The sequence below is a fragment of the Xyrauchen texanus genome, chromosome 27, assembly GCF_025860055.1.
Source record: "Xyrauchen texanus isolate HMW12.3.18 chromosome 27, RBS_HiC_50CHRs, whole genome shotgun sequence".
Lineage (NCBI taxonomy): Eukaryota > Metazoa > Chordata > Actinopteri > Cypriniformes > Catostomidae > Xyrauchen > Xyrauchen texanus.
This window is the reverse complement of record NC_068302.1, coordinates 13,481,310-13,507,043: the sequence shown is the minus strand read 5'-3', so window position 1 is coordinate 13,507,043 and position 25,734 is coordinate 13,481,310. Positions and strand designations below refer to the sequence as shown.

At 37.3% G+C, this 25,734-nt stretch overlaps 2 protein-coding genes across 2 annotated transcripts in view; one reads left to right on the top strand and one right to left on the bottom strand.

The window, feature by feature from the left end:
* Positions 1-7,782, top strand: part of si:dkeyp-14d3.1 (transmembrane protein 132C) — a 402,929-nt gene extending 395,147 nt beyond the window's left edge. Inside the window, exon 9 of the mRNA XM_052094014.1 lies at positions 6,212-7,782. Coding sequence (XP_051949974.1) covers positions 6,212-7,402 — 1,191 coding nt within the window. The 3' untranslated portion in view covers positions 7,403-7,782. The remainder of the gene's footprint in view (positions 1-6,211) is intronic.
* Positions 7,783-17,888: 10,106 nt separating this feature from the next.
* The window catches only part of slc15a4 (solute carrier family 15 member 4), a 70,330-nt gene continuing 62,484 nt past the window's right edge, over positions 17,889-25,734 (bottom strand). Inside the window, exon 9 of the mRNA XM_052094015.1 lies at positions 17,889-20,788. Coding sequence (XP_051949975.1) covers positions 20,637-20,788 — 152 coding nt within the window. The 3' untranslated portion in view covers positions 17,889-20,636. The remainder of the gene's footprint in view (positions 20,789-25,734) is intronic.

The following is a 25,734-nucleotide window of genomic DNA, read 5'->3' as shown; positions in this document are numbered from 1 at the left end:
AGCTTAAAGCAAATTAGCAGGATGTTGCATGATTTAAAAGAAAGGACACAAAGAAAATTATATTTCTCCTTATGTATATGCTGAGTTGCCACTGAAACAGGAAGAAACAAAATGCCAACATAGAAAAGGTGATGTGAAAGAAATAGATAACAAAATTAATTTTAGCAATATTAGTCAAATGATAACTACCGTAATTTCCGGACTATAAGCCGCAACATTTTCCGACGCTTTGAACCTCGCGGCTTATACAATGACGCGGCTAATATATGGATTTTTTCCCGCTTTCAGATTTTATAAAAAAAAAAAAAAACTTTCTGTGACGTGCTCAGTTTTTTGGCGGCGTGAAGCTTTCATTAGACCAATGAAATTGCCGAACGGGTTAAGGTCAAACAACTTTTTTTGTTTACTGTTTAGATTAAATCGAGCGCGCTCAAACTTCCATCATTCTGATTACGGTAGTCATTTTGTCACCCTCACCATGGCAAAGACATGGAGAAACGCATATGATGCTGCTTTCAAGTTGAAGGCGATTGATCTGGCTGTTGGAAAAGGAAATAGAGCTGCTGCACGGGAGACGTTGGAAACAGCAGCGTGAGGAATTGACTCAGTGCAAAAAGACAACTAAATCTGAGGCTATTCTGAGGCTATTCAACTCCGACACCGAAGGAGATGACTTCAGTGGTTTCAGTGCACAGGACGAGGAAGATAGTGACCAATGACTTTCTTGGTAGGCTACTGTTTACTGCAAATGTTTTATTACAAGCCGTGTGTTTCAAGTGCCCTGCTTCACGTGTCCTTCTTGGGAAAACTGTCACACGGGCACCAGTGTGACAGTTTTCAGCAGGGCACTTGACGTTCCAGGTAAGGCTTTTAATGGCCACAGCAATGTTTACAATCAATTTTATAAAGTTTCTCAATTCTTCTATGCGCCAACACTAGACTGACGTGTGTCACTCTCTCAGCTCTGTGGCTGCTGCCTTTTTATGCCGCTCTCCCCATGCTTACTGAAATTAGACACCGGTGTTAGACATAATTTAGCTCAGATGTAAGCTTACCGCTTTTCTCTCCCGGACGGGCGCTTGACCACGCCCCCGCTGCCACACCGTGTTTCGTTAAAGCCTATTTATTTTTGTTACAAGCCGTGTTTCGTTAAAGCCTGTGTAAAGTTAATTTGTTTCAATGTACCGGTAGGCACCTGCGGCTTATAGACAGGTGCGGCTTATTTATGTTCAAAATAATATTTTTTTTAAAAATCAGTGGGTGCGGCTTATATTCAGGTGCGCTCAATAGTCCGGAAATTACGGTAGTTTTGCAACGAAGTTGACAATTAAAATGCTGACTCTCACCTTTGCAAAAATGACTCATGTTTCTTGAAAGTTAGGAGTATTTGATGGCACCAGTACATGGGTTATTCTGTGAAACAGTTACCTCATCTAATTTCTAGCCTAATCTAGGTAATATTTAAATTAATTTTGTTTTGGGAGGGCTTCTCCCCAATTTGGAATGCCCAATTTCCAAAGCACTTAAGTTGGTCAAGTTGGTCAAGTTTCAGTTGCCTCCATGTCTGAGACCGTCAATCCATGCATCTTATCACGTGGCTTGTTGATCGTGTTACCGCGTAAACATAGCGTGTGTGGAGGCTTCACGCTATTCTCAGCGGCATCCACACACAACTCACCACGTGCCCCACTGAGAGCGAGAACCACATTATAGTGACCACAAGGAGGATACCCCATGTGACTACCCTTCCTAGCAACCGGGCCAATTTGGTTGCTCAGGAGACCAAGCTGGAGTCACTCAGCATGCCCTGGATTCAAACTTGTGACTCCAGGAGTGGTAGTCACCTTCTTTACTTGCTGATTTGCTTTTAAGATTTTAAACATTGTTTAATATACATGATGTGTTAAAGTGCTAAGAAATTGCCATCTCCAGTTGCATTTTAATTAGGGCGGGGACATTTAATGTGTTAAATTCTGCATTAATTTTTGACTGTTTAACGCTTTTACAAAATGCAATTAATGCAGTATATGTTATTTTCACTTCTTAAAACTTCACTAAATGTAAGCGCAGCGTAGTTCTAGCGGGAAGACTAGCAGGTGTACATCATTACACCATTAGCTAGGTAACCCCTAGCCAATCACATGCTTTATAAGTCTGCTCACAATCTATCACATTGCTGTTTCAGTGCACTAACATGGCAACCTCCACTACCACCACCAGTTGAGTCCCATCCTGTATGAGGTAGGCTCCTCACCCCTGCTTCCTATCTCCGGCAGGATATGACGTTTCTGAGTACAACTTCTTCGGACCGCCAGATTACGCCAAAGAGAGACATTCGATTTCTGTCTTTATATTCATCAAATAAATGTCATCTTAATTTCACTCGAAAGTTTTTTCCCACTTCCTGTGGCTAAAATTGGCATTTATAGGAGCGTAACGGTACATGCATTCGTACCGAAAATGTTCGGTACAGGTCTTTCAGACAAATGTAGCATTTTTAATGCACGTGCAGAACTTAATTTGAAACTCAGAGTTCCCCCTTAGCAACTTTATGGTTTCTCAGTTAACTACAATGACGATGGAAAAAGGCAGGTGGATCAGACGAAAGCTATATGCCAGCAGTGTTGTTTCTTTCTTCCACCAACTGTGGAATTAAGTCTATTTAATATTATGTCAACTAAAATATAAAAATAGAGAGAGAGAGAATTAAGACGAAATGTTGGCTTATACTGTATATCTATATATTTTGTTTTCAATATTCATATTTGCTTATATAGCAAGAATAAGTTGGTTCCAAACTGAAGTGGAAGCAGGACCAAAAACGAGAATAGAAATAAAATAAAGTTACAAATTTGAATAGACAAATTAATGTATTAGCATGTGGAAATTGCAGTAACTTGCAAGAGACAACTTCGCACTTTGAGCACACAAATACGTGTGTCGTTTCTTTTTATAAGAAAAAACACCAGCAAAACAAATGGCGCCGACAAGCGTCATACGTCATCACCCATACAGAACATTTAAAGGGACCACGATCCCTGAACAGTTATGAGGAAAAACGCTAAGAACAAAGTACTGCATTTATCACCAACAATGTATAGAACTACATTTAACAACAAGGTGAATTATGTATGTCACAGTCACTACAAGCACTTATTAAAAGTTGGTATTAGCTATTCATTGATTGAGACATTCTTTACACTGTATGTTTATGATGGGAAAAAATGGCCCCATGTTTTGTTAAATTACCCAAATCCACACCAGTACTTTCAATGTCTATTCTTGATTTTTTTCTTTACGACTTTTTTTACAACAACCCAAAAGAGACTTTAAAGAATTCTGGCCATCAGATGGGTGAGGGGAAAAAACTAAATAATTCAGATACATGACCAAAGAATCTGTTTAAAACACAGAATCATAGCAAATCCCAAAGAAACACACTGCATAAATAAATGTAGCTGTCCCAACCCATTTGGAAATCATAGTAGGCTTTTAAGGTATTACAGACATCATCATGACTCTGCCTCATTTACCATCTCAATGCATGATTAGAGTGCTCTGTGAGCTTCCCCTTCTGTTAGAAGGATTTGTAGCATGTTATTTGCGGACAGCAAGCATTGATGTATTGGTAAATGAAGAGCTTAAGATGCTTGTGTGTTCAAATCCCTACATGCATCCTCGTATCTGTAATGAGACTGTTATCTCATATCTTTTAATCTGACTTCTTACCAAGTAGAGTAGAGACCACTCTGATCTCATGGGCTACATTAAAGGATAGTTGTATGGGGTCATACAAAGTATATTAGTAAAGTCACATGTGGTGACATATGGGCTCCACCTTAAACTCATAGTCTACTGGTTACAAAAGCAGCTCCATACATGGGCAGCATCCTTACAGTACTACATAGACAGCATTATGAGAAACTTCATACAGTAAGTGACTGATCTCCATTGAGATTCTCCTCAAAAGTAACATGACTAAGTGTTGAACAAGAGACTCGACTATGGTCCAAAATAAAAGCTGAAGTACCACTAGCATCACTAGAGCAAAAATTATGTTTTCATACAACTCTTTCAAACACTGAAGGTCTTTCTTTTTTACCCCATCTGCCGTTTATAAAAAAAATAAAATAAAAAAAATTTGTCCCACCCAAACTCAAGCCATTGGTTCAGTCAGTGGTGTTGTATCGTGCTGGACGGGCCGCCCAAAACAAACAGAGCAATTTTATAGCACCAAAGAGACAGTGTTTACAGTTTTTGATAAAATCAACCTACAAATAGTTACTTATAGTTAAACCTACTTAAAGTTGTCTCTGAATAATAGGCTGTGAGAGGAGAACGTATTTTAACATAGAAAAAGTCACTCAATTCAGCTTTAACGTTTTGCCACACCAGCCAATGGCAAGTGAATTGAGAAAATGTACTGGCCATAAATATTTCCTACTGGTCATGAAACTGTATTTCTATCAGGAAGACACGCAGGCTTCAGTGAGGTTTAAGATGCCATTTATTTGATGATTTTAAAACAGAAAGGTAATGTATCTCTTTGGCGTAGGCCTCGTCTGGCGGTCCGAGGGAGTTGTACTCGGAACCGTCATATCCTGCCGGAGATAGGAGGCAGGGGCAAGGAGCCTACCCCCGTGCAGGACGGGGCTCAACTGGTGGTGGTGGGGTGGTGGAGGTTGCCATGTTAGCACACTGAAACAGCAATGTGATAGATTGTGAGCAGACTTATAAAGCAATGGCTTACATGCGATTGGCTAGGAATTATCGACATGATGTGATGATATACAGCTGCTAATCTTCGCTGCGCTTACATTTATCGTTATTTTATATGAAAAAAATAATTATAATTTAAAAAATAAATGTATCCTTTATAACTATGTAATCTAATGTTGTGGTGACTATTAAAGTTACTGGCCACTGAGAAACTCTGCCTTAGTTACTTGTATAATTAAAAATGTTCTAATGTGTTAATTCAATGTGATTAATTATATTAAACATAACATGTTAAAAAACTACATATATTAATTAATTATATTAATTAATTGCCATCTAAGGTCATTAATTTGATTACAATTGTATATTGATTGACAGCCCTAAAACATATAAAATGTTACTTGAATTTGTTGCTTGGAAGTGATAATTTTGGACGCTGGAGTCAACTAATGCACACAACAAATGTTGATGTTCAAATTAATTAGCAAAGCTTTAATAGCTTGTACCCTAATATTCAGAAAGAAAATGCATAGCATACATGACTATTGGGTGAAATAATGCATAACCAATGAGCTGGAACTAAAATATTGCAATTCTTTGAAAGTAGTGCTTTTAGTCGATACAATTTTTTAATTGCGATTAATCAAATCATTTTTTGTTGTTGATCGCAATTAATCATAGATTTTGAAAGTGCTGAAATCTGACTCTGAATATACTTATTTTCCTGTCCAAATGCATTTATTTCCTTCTTAGGAAACAAAACAAAACAACGTGTAACAATATAATGCTTTATTAACATTTTCCTAACAAAGCTTTTAATAGTATAAAGATATCACCAATTCAACTAACATTAAACATTTCCCAAAGTCTAATTGGGAGTATGACAAATTGAAAGAACTAGTCACTATATAGTTTGTATTTTCATTGCAATGAGCATTACATCTCTTAAACTCTCATCCTCCACAATATTATTCAGCTGGCTGACTGTGGCTATCCACTTTGTTACAGCAATTGTGAAGCGACATTCATGATTCGCGTCAGGGCGTCAGAGTCAAGTGCAAATTTGATCTCCACATGAAAAACGCTTGCTGACAAAAATGTCTCTCTCTGCGTTTTGGTGATAGTTCAGACATGACATGCTATTGTGGTAATTAAAATGCACCTTACATAAGCTGAAAAATACTTGATTTTTGTCACAAGTCCCTTCTAGGCTTGTTTTATGCAACAAATTGCATTAATAGCTCCTTTCCCTATCATTTTAATGGTTAATGCTTTATTTGCAGTTAATGCGTTAATCATGATCAAGAAAAATTAACTTGTTGAACATTTTTAATTAATCACATGCATTAACGTGTTCATTTTGACAGCTCTATATAAAACATTTCAGTTTTTCACCTCACCTATATTCTTTAATTTACATTTTTGTGGACTAGCCTTTGTTGTGGCAGAAACTGTCATAAGTGTCTCCTGTTGTTCTCTTTGTGCTCTGTAGGAGGCGCTGATCAGTGCATGGCTGCAGTTCAGTGATGGCTCCATGGCTCCTCTGGACCTGTACAACCCTGAACACTTTCTTCTGACAGTTAAATCTCTGGATGAGGAGGTGGTGTCTGTGCGACAGGATGCAGGAGGCCGGTGGCCGGTCATTTCTGCACGGGCCGAGGGTCAAGGTCTGCTGGTGCATGTTGAGATGACCATATCTGAAGTGTGTCAGAAGTTTAAAAGGCGGACCGTCCTGGCTGCTGGAAACTGCAACATCCGTGTAAAGTTTGGTCGAAGTGAAAGTGCCTTGAGGCCAGGCGCCGGTGACTACGGCCAGGTTGGAGAGAACATGGACATTAGACCAGGTGACCGTAGACAGAGCCCGTCTCTGCCGGATAGGACTGGAATGGAAAACCATTACTATGACATGGAGGATGGGATCATGAGGCGAATCACCACTACAACCAAAACGGCAATCATTAGAAGACCAGGTGGGGAAAAGCTGTCAGATGGTGGAAGCCAGATGCCTGAAATTCCCATTGATTTTTCAGACATTCCTGCTCAAGTGGATATCCCTCGAGGACACAACGTGGATGAGGATGACTTGATTCAAACACCTCATGGACTTACAGATCTTGAAATCGGGATGTATGCTTTGTTAGGTGTCTTCTGCTTGGCCATTCTGGTCTTCCTCATCAATTGCATCTCATACACACTCAAGTACCGACACAAGGAGATGTCAGTCGAGGGTCAGGAAAGCATGCATCACGCCCATGACTGGGTGTGGCTGGGAAACGATGCAGAACTTTTGGAGAGCCACGTAAGTTTGTCTCCACAGACCGATGAACACATTACCATTATGGACTCCGGCTTAGGAGGACTAGAAGAAGGTAGCCACCTTCTGAACGGTGGATCTTTGCAGAAGAACGTTCAAGGCCAGGTACATAGAGGAGCCGACAGCACTACAGTCTGCACTGGGAAGGACAGCAAAGGTGATTCGCCAACAACCAAAAGGAAACGTGTAAAGTTTACTACATTTACTACCATCCCAGTGGAAAGTGTTAGCCCAGTCAAGGAAAAGCTGGGGGTGGAGCCTGACGATGGCATTAAGTGGGTATGTCAGGATGTTGAGGTAAGCGAATCCAAGGAACTGCAAAACTACATGGAGCGGCTAAACGACAGTGCATTAAAGGAGATTGCATAGTCTATTCAATGTGTACAAACTGAACTCACCCTTATGCCTTTGTAACAGAGATGAGTATGAGCCAGGAAACGATTATTAATTAAACCTTACTGAACACAACACATCAGCCATTACATTACAAAGGATGTCGTTCTTTTGGATTGAGTTGCCAACTGTAATAGGACAATGCTCTGACAGACAACAGGAAAAATGGAAACAAACAACAGTAGACAAAATATGAAATTTTAACAAAACGAATCTGGATCGTTTTTTACTTTGTATGTTCATTTATATTATGTTGTCTTCTTTTTTAAATGATTTTATTTTAGCACCTTTTGTAGGTAAAAACAAAACAGTATTTCCAGGCTTGCCAATGCTCTGCACTCACTTATGAGGCTACAAAACTGTAAGCAGATAGTGACAATGTAGAATAAAGATTGTAATATTAATGAATATTGAATCATTGTAAATAAAGTGCAAATAGAATGGTTTGAATTTTGATGCCTTATGAGTTTTATTTGTGTTTCTAGATGCTAGGGTGACCAGATGTCCCGATAAAATCAGGGCAGTAACGAATTTACGAGCCATTTGCTTAGTTTGATATCTATAAATACTTGCAAAAATGATGTGATTGTGGTGTCATTTTAGCAAAATAATATTGCGTGGTTCTTTACACATATCTCATGAGTCTAATGTCGAAAAAGGTGAAATGTCCACTGAGTGGCACTTAAAGTTTTTAATATTTTTTACATAACATTTTCAGATGAGGTTTTTAAGGTTAATGCTCTATCGAGTTTTAAAATCAACAAAACATACACCCCTACCTAAAACCTTAAACCTTAAGCCTAAACCTAACCAATAGTATCATATAAAGCAAATGTGTGATGAAAAAAACGTAATTGCTGAATGAACCACGTCATTTTGTGGTGCTTCTATGACCCCGTTTCCACCTGCTATTATGATGCGTTTTGGGTGATCCAATTACATGTGGTCAGCCCTAAATACAGGTCTAAATGGGGTCTAATAGGTTTTATGATCGGATCAAAAAAACATTTGTATATGGTCAATGTGATGCAAGAGTTTTCACGCTTTCTTTGTCTTGTCTGACATGCGTCTTGCGTTTTAATATAATGCAGTAACATTGTGATTGATGTATGTCGTCATGAACAAAGACCCTCCTCTCCAAATTCGAACAACAGAAGATGCATTTAAGTGACCAGGTCTAAACATTGATGTGTCTCACCGGACCACATGTGTTCGTATATGTGAGACGTATTGTAATAACAGTTGGAAACGGGGTCGATGACACTTTCGACTGATGCAGACTTGCGTGCTCTTCAGGACTCGTACCCCTGTCCTTTGAATTGCAAGTGCAATGTCTATCATTTTAGCGACTGCACAATTTAATCACTCTTGAACAAGCTTGTAAATGTAGATATGCAATGCAACATTAAAATATATTGACTTACAAGTCATGCGCTATGGTAAGTGTTTAGATGTCATAAGATAGCATTTTGTGAGGAACAGTGTGAAATGGACTGATTAACAGCAAAGCAAAATAAAAGTTGTCATTGTAGAGCCTTTAGTGTTCATTTCACCAAGAAACTGTGACGATATGTACAACGAGCCACGTAAAAATAGGTATAGTAATGTGATTCTGTGAGACTAGATTGCATAAATATTTTAAATCACTGTTATTCATTCTTTTTCTGTCACGATGAAACAGGTACGTTTCTTTAATGTCCTTTCTTTTTCAAAATGTTATAACCTTCAACAAAAACATGAACTTAAGCCACACCAGTCTGCATTCAAAATCGAGTCACACTCATTTATGCACTATTACACAACATGTCAAAACACACCATTACCCATTAAGCCATGCCCCCCGAAGTGTGCCAAATGATTTATTTTTTTATCATCCATTTTTTTTTTTAGAGTCCATCTGTTCACCCTACCTTACACCCACTATATTGCTTGCTGGATTCAGTAGTTCAGTAACTGGATATACTGCAGGTTATTCACTAAGGGAAGTTGTGTCAACAAGTTTAACGTTTTTGTTTTCGTTGGTTAAAAATGATGTAAAACCTTTTCCTCAGCCTAAATGGTAAATTTGTTATTCGACTCTAAAACTGCCAAACAAAATCAATTATACAGTTCCCCTGGGCTCTCTTTAAATTATATTTTACTTCCCAAATCAGTTTAACTTTGTTGCTTGAAGCATCAGAATCCAGCTGTTTCAACTGAGATAGGAACCTTATTAAAGTACTAAAGGGAACTCGGCTGTATTCATTTTAGACCATGGAAATTTTCAGGGAGTACGAAATGAAATCAATTGTACATTCCAAATCATTAGGGCAATCAATTCCAAACGTATGTCTCAACACTAAATGAAACTTATTGTCGAGACATTAAAAGGGCAGTCCAAAAATGCCAATATTTATGCAGCATACGATAACACGCTTGCTTGAAGAAGGCCAAATTAATCCTATAATGGTTGTACTGCATATTAATGTTACATTTCCTCCACAATCCTTCAAGCCAAAATATTGTAACCTTTTTAGTTATTGTCTAATTAACCTATAGTACGTAGATACCCCTTGCAAGTGCTTAATGGTATTTTCCTTCTGGTTTTATTAATGGGGCACTATCACTCTTTTGTGAAAATCATTAGTAGCCCTAGTCCTCGGTGAGCTAGAAGCAAGGCAAGTGAGGTTGCTATGAGATTTTGCTAATTGTACCAATTAAAGGAACTAAAGTCAATAATCAGTGTTATTGACTGATTCTTGACAACCAGGAACACATTAATAACACATTTTATGTACTGAAAACATAAATTAGGTTAATTGCTGTAATAAATACAAAATAGATTTAAGAATTAAGAGATCACACCATTTGATTTAAGAATTAAGAGATCACAATTTTCCAATTTATTATTGATTAGAATTGCCAGTCAGCATCTTTAAAGAACATTTTGACTCTGAAGTCATTCAGAGGTCTTCGTGTACAAATATTGTGTGATCTTGATCAAACCAAATTGATACAATGATAAAAATCCTCTTTATTTGAATCACATCTACCCTGGTGAGACAAAACATTATGACCTCTAACAGGTGAAGCGAATATCATTGATCATCCCCTAAAAAGGCCACATGTCAAGGTTCGGGTAGATTAGATGGTAAGCGATCAATCAGTTATCGTAGTCAACGTGCTGAATGCAGGAGAAATGGGCAGGAGTAAAGACCTGAGCAACAACAACCAACAAGGGACAAATTGTTATGGCCAGATGACTGGGTCAGAGCATCTCTGAAACGGCAATACTTGTGGGGTTCTCCCGGTCAGCAGTGGTGAGTACAACCGACAGTGGTCCGAGGAGGGACAAACCACAAACCTGCGACAGGGTGTTTGGCACCAAGGCTCATCGATGCACGAGGGCAACGAAGGCTATTCCGTCTGGTCCAAACTGAAAGAAGGTCTACTGTGGCACAAGTCACAGAAAATGTTAATGATGGTTACAAGAGGAATGTGTCACAACACACAGTGCATCACACCCTGCTGCATATGGGGCTGCTTAGCCGCAGACTGGTCAGAGTGCCCATGATGACCTTGTTCACCATTGAAAGCGCCTAAAATGGGCACACGAGCATCAGAACTGGCCCATGGAGCTGTGAAAGAAGGTCATCTTGTCCGATGAGTCACGTTTTCTTTTATATCACGTGGATGGCTGTGTAAGTGTGCACCATTTACTAGGGGAAGTGATGGTACCAGAATGCAATCTGGGAAGACGACAAAGGAGAGTAATGCTGTGGGCAACTATGTCCGACCACTCATGTGGACGTCAATTTGACACGTGCCACCTACCTAAACATTGTTGAAGACCAGGTACACCCCTTCATGTCAATGGTATTCCTTGATGGCAGTGGCCTCTTTTAGCAGGAAAATGCACCCTGCCACACTGCACACATTGTTCAGGAATGGTTTGCGGAAGACAATGAAGACAATTCAATCCACGGCGGCACCACCTCACACCTGCTAATGTCTTTGTCCCAGATACCACAGGACATCTTCAGGGGTCAGAGCAGGTGGCAGGTGGTCATAATGTTTTGGCTCATTAGTGTATAGTGCTTGTGTAAAAGTGTAATTATAAGATCTTCCAAAATGTTCCATGGAACACAAAAGCAGATGTTAGGCAGGATGATCACATGGCTCTTTTCATACAATTTCAAGAAAATGTGGACATATTCTGTCAAGCTTCAAAAATGACCATAAAAGTAGACTGTACGACTTGTTTATGTGAGGAACAGACTAAAATTGAAATCATTATTCACTGAAAGCAAAACACAAAGCTATTGTATGGCTTAAATATAGTCCACAAAGTGTATGCACTGCTTTTCTGGTTATTTTCTGGTGCTTGTTTCCAACAACATCCGTTCACATTCACTTTCATATAATGGAAAAGATCAGCATGAACATTCTGCTTGAACATATTTTGTGTTCCATGACAAAACAAGAAATCATATGGGTTTGGAACAACATGAGTGTGAGTAAATAATTATAGAATTTTCAGACACAGCCAGAGTAAACATGCAATCAAACTAACAGTCAAAAGTCATTAAGTTGCTCATTCAAGAGCGCTAAATAACTGCTGTTACTTCCTCAAACCCCTTTTTAATATCAGCTCTGACTCTTCTGCGCAGAGCTCCATTGTAATTATGTATTAACTTATTTTTCTTTTTTTATGTATTTGTTGATCACGCACCAGTAGCTTGTCTACAGTAGCTTGTCTACACAAATACAGTTGCTAATCTGAGTGTTGGACTATTGATCTCTTGCTCTAAGCCTAATGAAAACAACCCTATTGAATAAAGTCAGTGTACACAAGCTTTCTAATCCTGCGTCGTCTCCTCTGCCTTTCTGCTAGTCTCTCTTTTATCAAGAGCATCATATCAATCACTTCATCTCTCCCTGCCTGAGGCTTTTCCTTTTTCCTCAATGCTTCCTGACATGATCACTCCTGTCTCTTTCATACACACACACAAAAAACTGTTTTGTTTTCCAGTATCCTGACAAATGACATTTTTCTTTGTTTTCATTCAGGCTTTCCTCTGTTAGATTTTCAATGCATCTCTTGTAAGAATTCATCCACTTCGTTGAGTTTTTGTTGTCTTTATGGCTGAGCTCTGACACTGCTGTTTAGTGTTGTGTCCAGTCTATGTGAGAATGCATGGCTCGACCTTTTGCCGTCATCATGCATTCTCTTGTCTTGTTGGTTATTGGCACGAGTGCATTATTCTTAAGTCATCCTTGCGGCATGCACTCGTCTAAACTGTTTGTGTTTGTCTCTCTGCATTGCACTCGCTTTGCGCTGAGCATACGGGTCGCGATCCGTTGTCATTTTATACTGGCTACTTCGGTCTTGGTGCCTGTTTATATGTGGCCGAGCCCTTGCACAAATGTCCCCATCTTGTCTGTCGTTTGGCAAAGGTGCATGTTGCCTTTGTCACTGGCGATATACGCTCGTGTCATTCGGGTGTTTGTGTCTGTGAGAGAACGTGGCTTTGTTTAGTTTCTGTATTGCCACGTGTCTCTCAGTCTTGCGTCACAACCCGCCTCCTTGTCTCCTCATTATTAGTTTATTGGTTTCACCTGTCCCTGGCTGGATTGTCCGTGTTTGCCGTCTGACTTACCTGTTAGTTTAGCCTCTTCAAGTTTTGGTTTGTTTTGATTTCTCCATCGAGAGAGTTTTGTTTTTGTATGCTTTCTTTTTTTTATATAAATGATCTGCACTTGGGTCCTTCCAATTTTGTGACACTATCACAGATGAGGTTCCATGTTAGTGGTATTGTCTTCGGGATCTTATATACTCTTTTGATTCTAATGTTTTTAGTATTTGTCTTGGTGATTTGGTTTTGATTATTATGGTAATTTTTTTTATCATGTATAGTGTGTAAAATGCATTTTTGACCTTTGACACCAACCTGCCCAGGGAAAACAGATCAAAATTAGCCATCTTGGCTAAATCTGGCACATTTACATCAGTGAGATTTGTGTATTGCCCTATCAAATAAATAAATAATAAAAATAAAAACAAAAAATAAATACAAATAAATTAAAACATGTTCTCTTATTTTCATATATTTATACATTTTATATTATATACTGTTGAATCGGCTCATTTGAAATTTGGAATTCATTTGCAACCTTGGACCTGCCCATTGGTGCTCATTCACACAGGTGAAGAGGAGGGAGATGGGCCTGTCATGGGAAATTCAACCAAAGTGGACATACACAGGAAACCTTCATGTGCCTGCTGGATTTAAATGTTTTTTCTAAATAAACGTGCACGGCTTTGACATTTTAAAACATCTTGTGCCTCTTTTAATATACACAATATTAAGTTTTAACTCTTGGCCTGTTGAAGCACCCAACATCACCGTGGATTGTATTAAGTTTGCGTATTCAGAAGATTTCAGTGTGAATTGCTTGTGAACCAGTAACAGTACTATTTATGCTTTGCAAAATAACTGTTATTGCAAGATAGGACCATTTAAATTGGACTATTGGACAAAAAAAACGTAAGTAACCAGTTCCATTAATTTATGTTTTTTTAAATGTCATGACTGTTTGATAGTTTATTCTGTGCTTGAGTGAACAGTTTGATACATTCAAATGAAATGCATTGGATGTACGTTATGTGTTAACCCTGACATGTAGTTTTATAATGTTGTGTTGCATTTGTTCACTTTCTTCGGATTGAGTTTTAAACATGTTTGTATTGGAAAGGCTGCATGATGTTAGCCAATCACAACAGTGAACGTTTATATTTAAGTCTTAAAGAGCCAGACAGCTTAAAACTGAGCGTTTCAGACAGAGGGCCAGAGACAGGTTGGAAAATTATTATATACTGTATGACTAAATGATGACTGCTTTGGTACAAAAATAAAAAATGGACATTAGGGAAGATAATTAAATTATATATATATATATATATATATAAAAAAAGAGTATGCCATGACCCCTTTAAACATATTTACAAGATATTACTTAAGTATTAACTTTGGCATCCCTAAAATACTCAATATAAAATGATATATATATACACACACAAGAAATCTAAAACTGAAACACTGAAAAACACTGAAAATGTTGAACTGAAATCCTTAAACAAGGTTAAAACTAACTAAACTAGGTGTTTTTGACTACTAAGTACTTAAGCATTAGATACAAGATACTTATTATATACTACACAACAGCCTATGTACTGTATATATTTAAGTACTTACATTTAAAATATGTGCACTGAAAAAAAAATATTTTGCTGTGTAATAAATACAGCAGAATAGATTAAGTGAATAAGTTTAAGCTTGAACTTAAAAATATTAAATATATTCTACATTCAAACATGATAGCCTTTAGGTAAACATTATTTATAATTGTTAACATGTATTAATACTAATTTAGAAAACCTTTTCATATGTGTTTGCTAATTTGAGTCAATTTCACTGGTAAATAAAATAAGTACATTTGACCTAACTTTTTAAAGTTGGTTTTCCCAGAATGCACTGGGTTTGATTAATTAATGAGCTAGTTTCACTGTTTGTAAGTATATTTACACAATTTTTATTGTTAATTTTGTTGTTACGTTTGGTAACTTTTTGTTTTGTGCACATTTAAGTTCATTTTCTACTCAAAATGACCCACTGATTGCCACCTTCATAGTGTATTGTGCACCAAGTGTTGAGGTCTATCTCCGTAGCTCTATATTTTGTTTCCATTTCCAGTAATGCAGGGTGATGTAGGCTAGTAGATTTTCCATTTTTTCATGGAGCATTTAATGACATTTGTAGTTACACTGTCAAATTTACCCTAAACTAGCAACAAATTTGAATCTTCTGAGAATTTTGCAGAAGATCATGTAGTTACACAATAAGTATATTTGATTGCACATAGTTTAATGTTACTAAATAGTAGTTAAAGTCACCTAATATAAAGTGGGACCCAGTAAACTAAATTAAAACTAAAACTAATGAAAATTAAACAGAATGTAAAAGGGCAAACTGAAAATAAAACCTAAATAAAAACTTGAATACCCCTCGTGAGATTTATATATAGGGAGCACATGCTGCACATGGTTACTGTAAATGAGGTGCAGTCTGTGAACTGTGAAGGGCACTTCAGTCTGAGCTAACTAGGGGAGTAATAATATATCGCTCAAAGGCGTAACGACAGATGAAACTAGCTGTAATTAACACATCTTTTATGATCACATATCTTTGCTACCTTCATCAGCATGTGGTAACAGTTCAGTTCAGTATGACGTATAACAGAAAACATTTTTCATAATTTATAAGTTCTGTTTATCTGTCTGCACACTTGATCATTAGTCACATGTAAGTAAAACAGACTTTAGCTGTAATAGGAATGGTGACCCACACAAACTGGAAAACTGGTTGTTTTGTGGATCTTGAAGGCTTCTTACTAAAAATAAATCTTAACAAGAACATTATATAACATTGCATATAGGGAGTCAGTATGTCAGGGTACTAGAATATTTGGTAGCAACATGTCATCTTCCAGTATGATTATGTTAATTAAGCTATCACTAGGGGCTTGCTAGTTCGGCACCAAATGTTTGTGTTTATTGGTAAAATATTCTGGTTTATATTTCTGATACATTCAAGAGAAAATGCTAGGACAGAAAGTCATCTGTACACACCTGTCTAGCAGAAGTAGCACAAAGGACGAGGTCAGGTCTAGCTCATCCTCATGCCTCGGGGAGTGCTGACCAGCATTTGTTCATAAAACCCAGTGATGTGCTAACATGATGCTGTCTTATGAACTCACTGTGCCGCAGGCCACTGAACATGACTCTCTCACATGCCATTAAATGCACAACACACACGCTCACTCTCCCACAAAAATACAGCTTCATAGTTCAGAACATGTGCATACATGCACAAAAGAACATGTACTGTAAGGGTACAGACAGCGACTGATGCGGTCAATGTGTCTGACGAGATGAAGTGTGAAAAGCGGTCAGACATGTCATATGGATGTGTGAATGGAGGTGCTGGTATGGACACACTTGACTGAATTTATGTTTATCGTGATCTTAATAACTTTTGATCTAAAGGGTTACACTAAAATGGTTTAAATTAGTTTGACGGCTATCATTTTGAACATCATGTGTTGTTCAGGTCATTTTTGATCTTACTGGTCCAAGTCTTGGTTACTTTACCTAAAATTGCCATCTGAACACAAACACACACAAAATTAGACTGGATTCGATGTGATGTGGCTTTGTTTGTAACGAGCATTCGTTTTATTTGATATATGAATCAATAAATCAGACACAACGCAGAACACAGTCACACATACATGAATAAATACCATGGTTGTATGGCAGTGAAGCATCAGTACAGAATAATTATGTATTGCTGTCTTTGATGATGATGATGATGATGAAGGGGTGAGACTATAAAACATCCACAATGCAGAAAACACACACAGGTTTGTTTTAATATATTAGTGAGAACATCACATAGACTTCCATATTTCATATCAGGCTACTGATATTTTCTATTTCCCAACTCTACTTACTACTTTAAACCTAACATCACAGAAACGTGCACATTCATTTGAAGATCAACATAATCAACAATCAGATTTGACTGTAGCAGCATGGTCAGGTTTGAATGTAAACACAAGTGCTTTAAAAAAAAATGCTACAATTTGACAAATATTTGTGTTTTTTTTTAGATATGTCTAATGCCCATGATTATATTCAATGCATCACTTGTGATAATGTCTAGAAATTAAGTTTGTTACAACATTGGCTTATAGAGATCAACCGGCCATAGGAGTCATTTCATTTAATTGCCATTTTTATTTCAGCAGATGTCACCAGAGACTGATGACTGCTAATGAAACACATTGAAGAAACCATGATACAGAGTTCACACATAATGACAACTTTTCTTTTTCTTTTTCCATTGCAAATTGGTCATTAGTTTGATTTTAATTATTTTTTTAATAACGTTCAATATGTTCATTATATTCACTTTCCAACTAATTTTCTTTGCTGCGAGTTCTGTGAATTAGCTATTAACAGCAAGAGCTCAAAGCATTTAGAGCCAGTTCAGGAGTTCAACGAGGCTTGCAACCATGATCACAGTATAAAGAGATATTTATATTATTCAGGATAAGGCTCATGTCAGCTAAATCCTGACCTGCTGTATTGACTAGGTGTTCCTAAACACTGTCATGTAAATGGTAGGGATATGTGAGCTGTGTAAACAGTCTGACTCAAGAGTGAGGGAAGAGAGAGAGAGCGTTCAAACAGCTTGCTGGTGGTCACACTCTAAGCAGGAAATTACACGTTTGTGTCTCATTCTAGATATGCTTGGATGTAGAGAGATGATGTTCTGATTTCATGCTCACCTGATGAAATCAGACAGAAATGGAACTGAATGTGAGAGATTAAAGGGTTTGCATGTGAGCGTTACAATATGAGGACACGTGCACAAACATCAGAGGTCAAATAACATTTTATTGGAGTAAAAAAAAATGTAAACCCATTTTAAGCATGAGCTACATTAAAGAAAATAAAAAGAACAAAAATTCACAATATTTCACAGCACACACTCAAATATTATTTGGGAATATTTAAGTTTATAACAACAAAACATTTGAGGCAAATGGTTTAGCTCAATAAAAATAAAATGTCCTAAAGATTTTTAAGACATTTTAGCATGCCCGGTTCATAATTAATGATGGCCTTTCATCCAACCGTTCATAGAATTCTTAATATTTCACCAAATTGATAATAGAATCAGTCTCTAATGACTGTTCCTCAAAACAGTTTCACTGGGAAATATATCATTACAGGTAGCTAATTCTCATTTTGAAATACAAAATGTAAATGGATAAAGATGAGAGTGCATCAGTATGTGGAGCAATTTTTGGGATTGAAGGCACAATTTTTAACTGCTGATAAAGTGTACCTCGAACCCCAGGAACTACCTGTTAAATGCAATACAGAAACATAATGGGAGTGTTGATACTATTTTAAGTGCGCTGCCCCAGTTAAGACCGCAAACGTAATTAGTTACCAGAAACAAAAACAGCAATTAAAGGGTTTAGTCATTGCAAAATTTGCATCAAAATTACATCAAGCACAAAGCCACACCATGATACCATTAGGAAGCTGAGGTATACATTTTTATGTATGTAAAGAGATCATTAATGTGCCAGCATGTAAAATGAATGATTCCAAGTAATTATAAATCTTAAATTATAAATGTATTTTTACAAGAGATTAGTGCAAATGTGATTTCATTAATATCCTCATGCAGACGTCAAGGTTTGTAGCTTATTTAAAAGCACTGTACAGTTTAATAAATGGCATGAATCATTACAAACAAAATGCAGGTGTTTAACCAAAAAAAGAAACACTATTTCCATTTGCACAGGAAATATTAATATTTAAGATGTGCATAATGATACCAGCATATATTATGCAAATTCTCCTTGAGGACATTATTTATCTGATGATGTTTGTTTGCTGTGCTCATAGCAAAACCATTTTAAAGAGTGCTGAAGTGCTTGGCATTACAACGTTTGATGCAAATGTATTAAAAACAAGCTAAAGGAAAAGTAATGCCTAATAAAGTATCTACAACAGTGGCAGACTCTAATAATGCCTTATGTTTAGTACCAAAGTTACTCATTTAATCAAACCGTAAAAAAGAAAATACATAATTAAAAAAACATTGGCATTGTAGTTTTAATTAACTACCACACTGATTATTTTGACAATATTGTATGTGTTCCTTGTGTTAAGGCACCATTTCAAATAGTCAATCATACTTGCTGTCTTAGACATTTAAACACAGCCGAGTAGTTTTAATGGAGAAACTGACTGACCTGAGATTCATCATACAGTGCAAATGGTGCCTGAACTGCATATGTGGAGAGCAATAAAGAAGTGATTAATCGTTAAAAAATTGTTTAATTTAAACTGTTAAAAAGTACCACAGCACATGCCCAAAAAGACACATTTAAATCCAATTTGACTAGGTGTGTATGTACAGCAGTACAGCAAACCACAATGAGAAATCATAGATTCAATAAATATTCAAACCCATCCGTTCGAAAACAATAACATTAATTTTTACAACCCCTGCAAATAATTGCAAGACCACTTTCAATAGAGAGGTCATTGAATTTCAAAATGTGAAAATACCCCAAACAAAAAGTACAAATATACTCAAAAACCAAAATCTCCAAATCATGAAAGTGTCATCGCCAGTGGAGTGAACCAACCTACTGTAATTTTCCACCATCAATTGAAATAAAACATTTTATACCAAAACATTTTTAGCAAACCGTCACTTGAGTTTTGTTTTTCTGATTTCTCTCAAATTGTCTTGAGTTTTTAAAATTGATAGATATGGATACTACATGTAAACAAGTGGGGTTCAACATCTGAGTCAAATGTTTAAAATCCTACCTCATTATCAAAATTCTAAGAGTCTTAAATGTAAAGTTTGCCCAAAAATGAAAATGATGTCATAATGTTCTCCCAGTCATGTTGTTTGTCAACTTGTATGACTTTTGAACGATATTAGGCATTCTGCTTGCCTCAGTCACCATTCACTTTCATTGTATGGGCACAAGATGAAATTAAAGGTACTGTAAGCGATTTCAGATGTTCTATTTCCATGTGACCAAGCTGTTGAATTAGCCACACTCCCTCATTCCAAAACCCCGCACTCCAAAGATTTCAAATGAGCTTTATTTAGACAGACATTGTGCAGAAACGGTTGTTTGAAACAACAGCAACAAAATAGCGCCCTCAACACACAACTGTTATGAACAACATGGCTTAAAAATGGTAGTAAGCCTCAATAATTCGCTGCAAATACAGCACTGAGAAAGAGCAACATTAATGACAGGTGAAAAGCATCCATGTCCGCAGTTTACAAAGTCTACAGCTGTCACAGAGACCGGTGAGATGTCTCAGGACACTTATTTTTTTATTAATATCTATAAGGGAGTAGGACAATTTTTGTATACCTTTCCATCGCTTACAGCACCTTTAATGTGAGTGGTCACTAATGCTAACATTTTGCCCAACATCTCCTTTTGCGTTCCACGTTTGAACAAAATGAGAGTAAGTAAATAGTAACAGAATTTAAAATTTTGGGTGAACTACCTCTTTTAAGGCTGTTTTCTATGAGCTGGTGTTGTGATGGGGTCATGAGTTGGTCAGAGAGGCACTGTGGCTTCCTGCTCTGGGCTTCTGTTTGTCATACTTCACAGACACAATGAGAAAGAAGAGCAGCGTGACTCCCTGAATGGCAGCCAGAAGGAAGAAGTAGTAATTCAGTGTACACTCATTGATGTTACCTACAAAGAGAATGATACAGGGAGAGAAAAGTGCATAGCTGTTCAGCAAAATAAGATCACATCATTGTAAGATTTCACTATACCATAACATTTCAGTAGTTGACACCAATTTCAGTGGAACTTGACAACTCTCTATACCAATTTTGATTCCACAACAAAAACTATAAATTAATTTAACACACTCCTTTACAGTCAGCATAAATGTGAACAAACTATGGCATGTAGCTTTTAACCCCAAGTAGTCCTACTTCAGTACATGGTTCTTGATTTTTGACAGTAAACTTGGTACTGAAGACATGGATAATGTGGATCTGAACATCTGAACATTTGTGTGTGCATGTGCTGCATTTAAATGTCAAAAAGAAGGAAGAAAATGTATGCTCATGCTTGATGTATCCATAAAGACTAACAGACCATCTTCTCCCTTCATACTACCCTACAGCAGCAATGAACTGATAGCATCTGTCTGCACTGGCAACCCATCTAACTCTATGGTTTTTTCAAGCAAAACCAAAACAAGTATTCCTTCTGCATCCAATCTCTCTCTTTCTCATTTCCCCTCTCTATATAATGCTTCAGAGCAGATAGAGGTTTTACATCAATACTTACAGGGGAACCATAAACAAAAAGCTACATCGTCACTGAATGGAGGAAGAGCTGCAGGTAAAGGCCAATAATTCACCATTCTGGGAGCTTAAGTAGAATAAACTCACTCCGATTCTGTTGGCATTAGAGACTCAAGCCCTAGGCCCTGCTCTAACGCTCCTGTTGTTTAAGCTTCTGACTGCTCAGGGCCATTATAGTCCTGAATGAGAAGTGTGTACTATCAAATTTAGCCCTCCATTTATGATTAATTGAGAACAAACACCATGAACACAGAATCGGTTCACATATGTTTCCTGTATTACATATAATAAGTCTGAGTCTCTCCTCCAGAGCTGAGTAAAAAGCAGCTTAACACTTCTGATCTGTTCCTTAAGAGCTGGCCAAACCTCCTGGGTTGAGAACCATCACAGAGGAACTCTTTCTGTGGGAGAATTTCTGCGTAGAGAACTGAGTAGTCAGCAGTTGAAGGTGTCAGAGCAGTAAAAGCAGTGCCCTGTGACACTGCTTAGCACTACCTATTGCAAAGGCTAAAAAGGTGTATGCATACAGTATGAATGCATTAGAGTTTAAATAGATGTATTCATATGTATACATATTGCTTAAATAGGGACATTGATTCAAGAATATATATACATAATGAGGAGTAGGGGGACTAAAATGTACTAATTTAAGAATCAACCAATGGAAATATTTTAATTGACCTTTTACAACAGGGGTTGCCATCCCACACCAGTAATAAGAAAGACCCTGATGGCATCACAGTTGCCTGAATAATGGTCCGTGTATGAAGCAAAGTCTGAAATACTTCAGATACTCACAGAGGTACCCTCTCAAATAGTACATTTTATAAGGAAGTCAATGAGACCATCGGGTGTTCTATTTGCAATTTTAAAATTCAACAGTGTTCTCACGAATGTCCCCTAGTGAGACGCAAGCAGACTACTACCTGGCAATCTTTGCTGCATTACATCACAAAGTGAGGACTCTGAGGAGGGCCACAAGGGCTGAGGAAGGCTTTTAGGATGGATCCCTAGTCTTGGAAGGTCTGAAGTGATGTTTGAGAGCACCAGTTAAGACAAAGTAGCAGTAGGTGTCCGAACCTTGAACCATAGTTTTCACACATGCTCCAAAGCTTGCTGAGACAATTTCACACAAGAGATCGGCCAGCCTCATGTCCTGATCTGTGTTGCTAACCCTAACCTCTAATGCTAACCCACACTAAATGCAAAGTTTCATAAAAGTTCCATTAAATGTAGGGCTGACCGCTTTTTCCAATTATTCGAATTTGCGATTTGACGTAATCTTTTTTTTTTTAAATCGAGAAATCTAGATTTTGCACAAACACATTGTAAACGCTATAGTTAGATATGTTGTAAATCCACTAAAGGCTGAATAGGGAAGAGAAAACAAATTCATAGCGCTTGTCTTAATGCCGCTCGTGATCTGATCAGCTGCACATGGGTGGTCACTCTAAATAAATGTGACATGATAACAACACAGAGACTGATATACAAGACAATATTCCCAGTACGACTGTACAGAGTGTAATTGTAGCTCAGCTTCGTCAATCATGCAAGTATACACCAGCTTAAGACCATAACTGGCCTCAGCATGTGCATGTTGATGAACGGTCCCCTTTCTTTTTTTTTTACCCATAAAAAAGTATTACATGACAGTTATTGTGATTAATTTCAAATTATGGAGAGGGTATATATGGGAGAATCAAAACAACTCCTTTTGCCACGATGAGTCAGATAGATCGCTAGTTATTGCTTTGTTCTGTGACGTGTTTCAAGTGTACTGTATAGCCAATATTTGGCAAGCGATCTTTTTGACAAACTTTGCTAGTTGAATTGTACTGATAAATTTTTTCATATAGCTGCGCTGCTCAGCGTGAACTAGGGATGGGCATTTTGGTAATTTTGTCTATTCGTCGAGTACTTGAAGGGCAAAAGGACAAACATCTTTGGCTGCTGCATTGCGTCTTGTTCCAGTGTATCGTCTATTCATTATTATAGGCTGCTATAAAATAATTTGTTACAAAATGTACAAAAAATGGACTTATCAATATATAATGCATCATATTTTGTCATTATGCCAAATCAAAAGAATGTGCACAACGCGGATCTGTCTGTCTGTTCTTCTTAGTAAGCACACACCAGTTTTTTTTAGTGACTAAAAAGGTTGGCTTAACAGGAGACACCATATCCATCTCGTTTTTAACATGCGTGTTAAGTTGAAGTACAGTTTTGAAGACACTGCATTCTTTTCCATTTAGCTGCGCTCTGTCTTGAAACACTCACCTAACGTATATGGGCTGCTTCAGCATGTTGTGTCCACAGCAACACGCCAGGTGACAAGAGTTCGATCCTGTGGGGAAAGCTGCAATTGTCTGTATTGTTTTTGCTCTGAATTTCCACCTTTCAACTGGGGAAAGCACAATAGAATGACACTTTCTGACGGACTTATAACTTGGAAACTCATGCGGAAATCATCAACTCCCATTTTGTCAAGATGCAGGTGTGTGTTACATCACACAAACATGTCGGCGCACAGTGCAGGGATGTTTACAGTCAGTGACATTCATTCACTTTTATTTACGTCCGAGAACTCGTGCCCAACCCTAGCATGAACCGTTAGAGCAGACCTGGCCAACTTACCGCAGGGCCACATCAAACCATGTGGAGGTCCGGATCTGGCCCGCAGTTCATTTATCCTAAAAGTGTTTATTCATTGGATATTTCAGTTATCTTGCATTGGGACCTAACGCACCTCCACAAGCATTTAACATCCTCAGGATTGCCAGATAAGAGATGCAACACCCCCAATGCCACTCTGTGTCCATTCTTGAGGCTGCTTGTGATGTTTGGTGCTAAAACCTTCTCAGTGATTAAATTAAATATAAAAGTAGATCTCGGCATCATTGACACGAGGAGGGGTAATCACTGACACGTGGGCAAAAGCAAGTGAGAGACGAATATGTAATGTATTTTTTATTTGTGCAATTTAGAATTTCCCTCATACCTGTATGTTAATCTAACTCTTGCAGTAATAATTTATCATAGTCATGCAGCCTGTTTTATTCAGTTGGGTGCTGAATGGAAAGTAAAAAAAAAAAATAAAGTAAACTAGCCCGCTTTGCAACAAACATTAAATGTTCTATAATTATAATTATACAATCCCCTGATGTAGTGTTAAATTGAATAATAAATTAACAGGGAAGTAGAGATGGTAGAATAAATCATTTATAATAAGCTCAGCCTTTTTTGAGTTTTTTAATGCCTGATAGAAAAGCAAAATAAACAGTGTTTTGGTGAGGCTTGTTTCTGTTTCACAAATTTGTTCAATTATATTAACCGATTAGTTCAGCGACCCCTTCTGGAAACGTCACTAGGTGGCGACAAATGAGAATCTTATGTGCTATGAGTGAGTCGGTGAATCATTTTGAGTCGTTCATGACCAAAATCTACCAAGAGATTTTATAGTGTTTAAGCATTAAAAGAACAAAGCAGATCTATAGTCTTCCTTCAGTCTGAGCATTATTTTTCATCCAAAAAGACAATAATAGTGTTTCAATAATGTCCGCACCTTCTCCTTTATTAAAACTTGCATGGCTACAAATCTACTGATTTCAGTATAAGAATTATAAACACAAAGCAGATCAAAGGTATCATTTTCATACAGTAGCCAATTTAAACTGCTGAGCATGGCTTTTATCAGAAAAGACCCCAATAATAGACAAATAATAATAATTTTCCGTTTCAATAATGTTCTTTTGTCATTGTAAAGCACATTTCACATGAGTTGAGTCGAGATGTCAGTGCTCCGTTCAATGCCAGAGTCAAGCGCCACATCGCCCTCCACATGACAAGAGTTGCAGAAAGCGACACAAAGGGGCAAATTTACGAGTTAACCACTTTAAAAAAGGAGGAGGTGTGCACAATAAACATTGAAAACATGTATTTGGAAGAGAGAAAAAGCTTGCAGTTCCTTTGATAGCAGAAAGTAATGATTTCTTGGTGAATTTAAATTAGTTCAATAACTGGGGTCTCTGATATTCATAAACAATAAGGTAATATTTAATTAAAAGAAATTATGAGACATTCAATGTCTCTTCACAAACTTGGACAGTTTTTAAATATTTCTTGTTGCTTAACAAGCAAAAAAAGTGTGTGTGAAAAACATTTTGGTGTAAAGTGACATCACTTCATAGACTTCAATGTATTCTGCAGCGCTGACGCGAGACATGTGAAAGACCCTTAACGTGTATAAACATCACTCATTTTTGCACATTAATCTTTGCTCTTCACAATCACAAAAGTGACTGATTAAAAATGTTT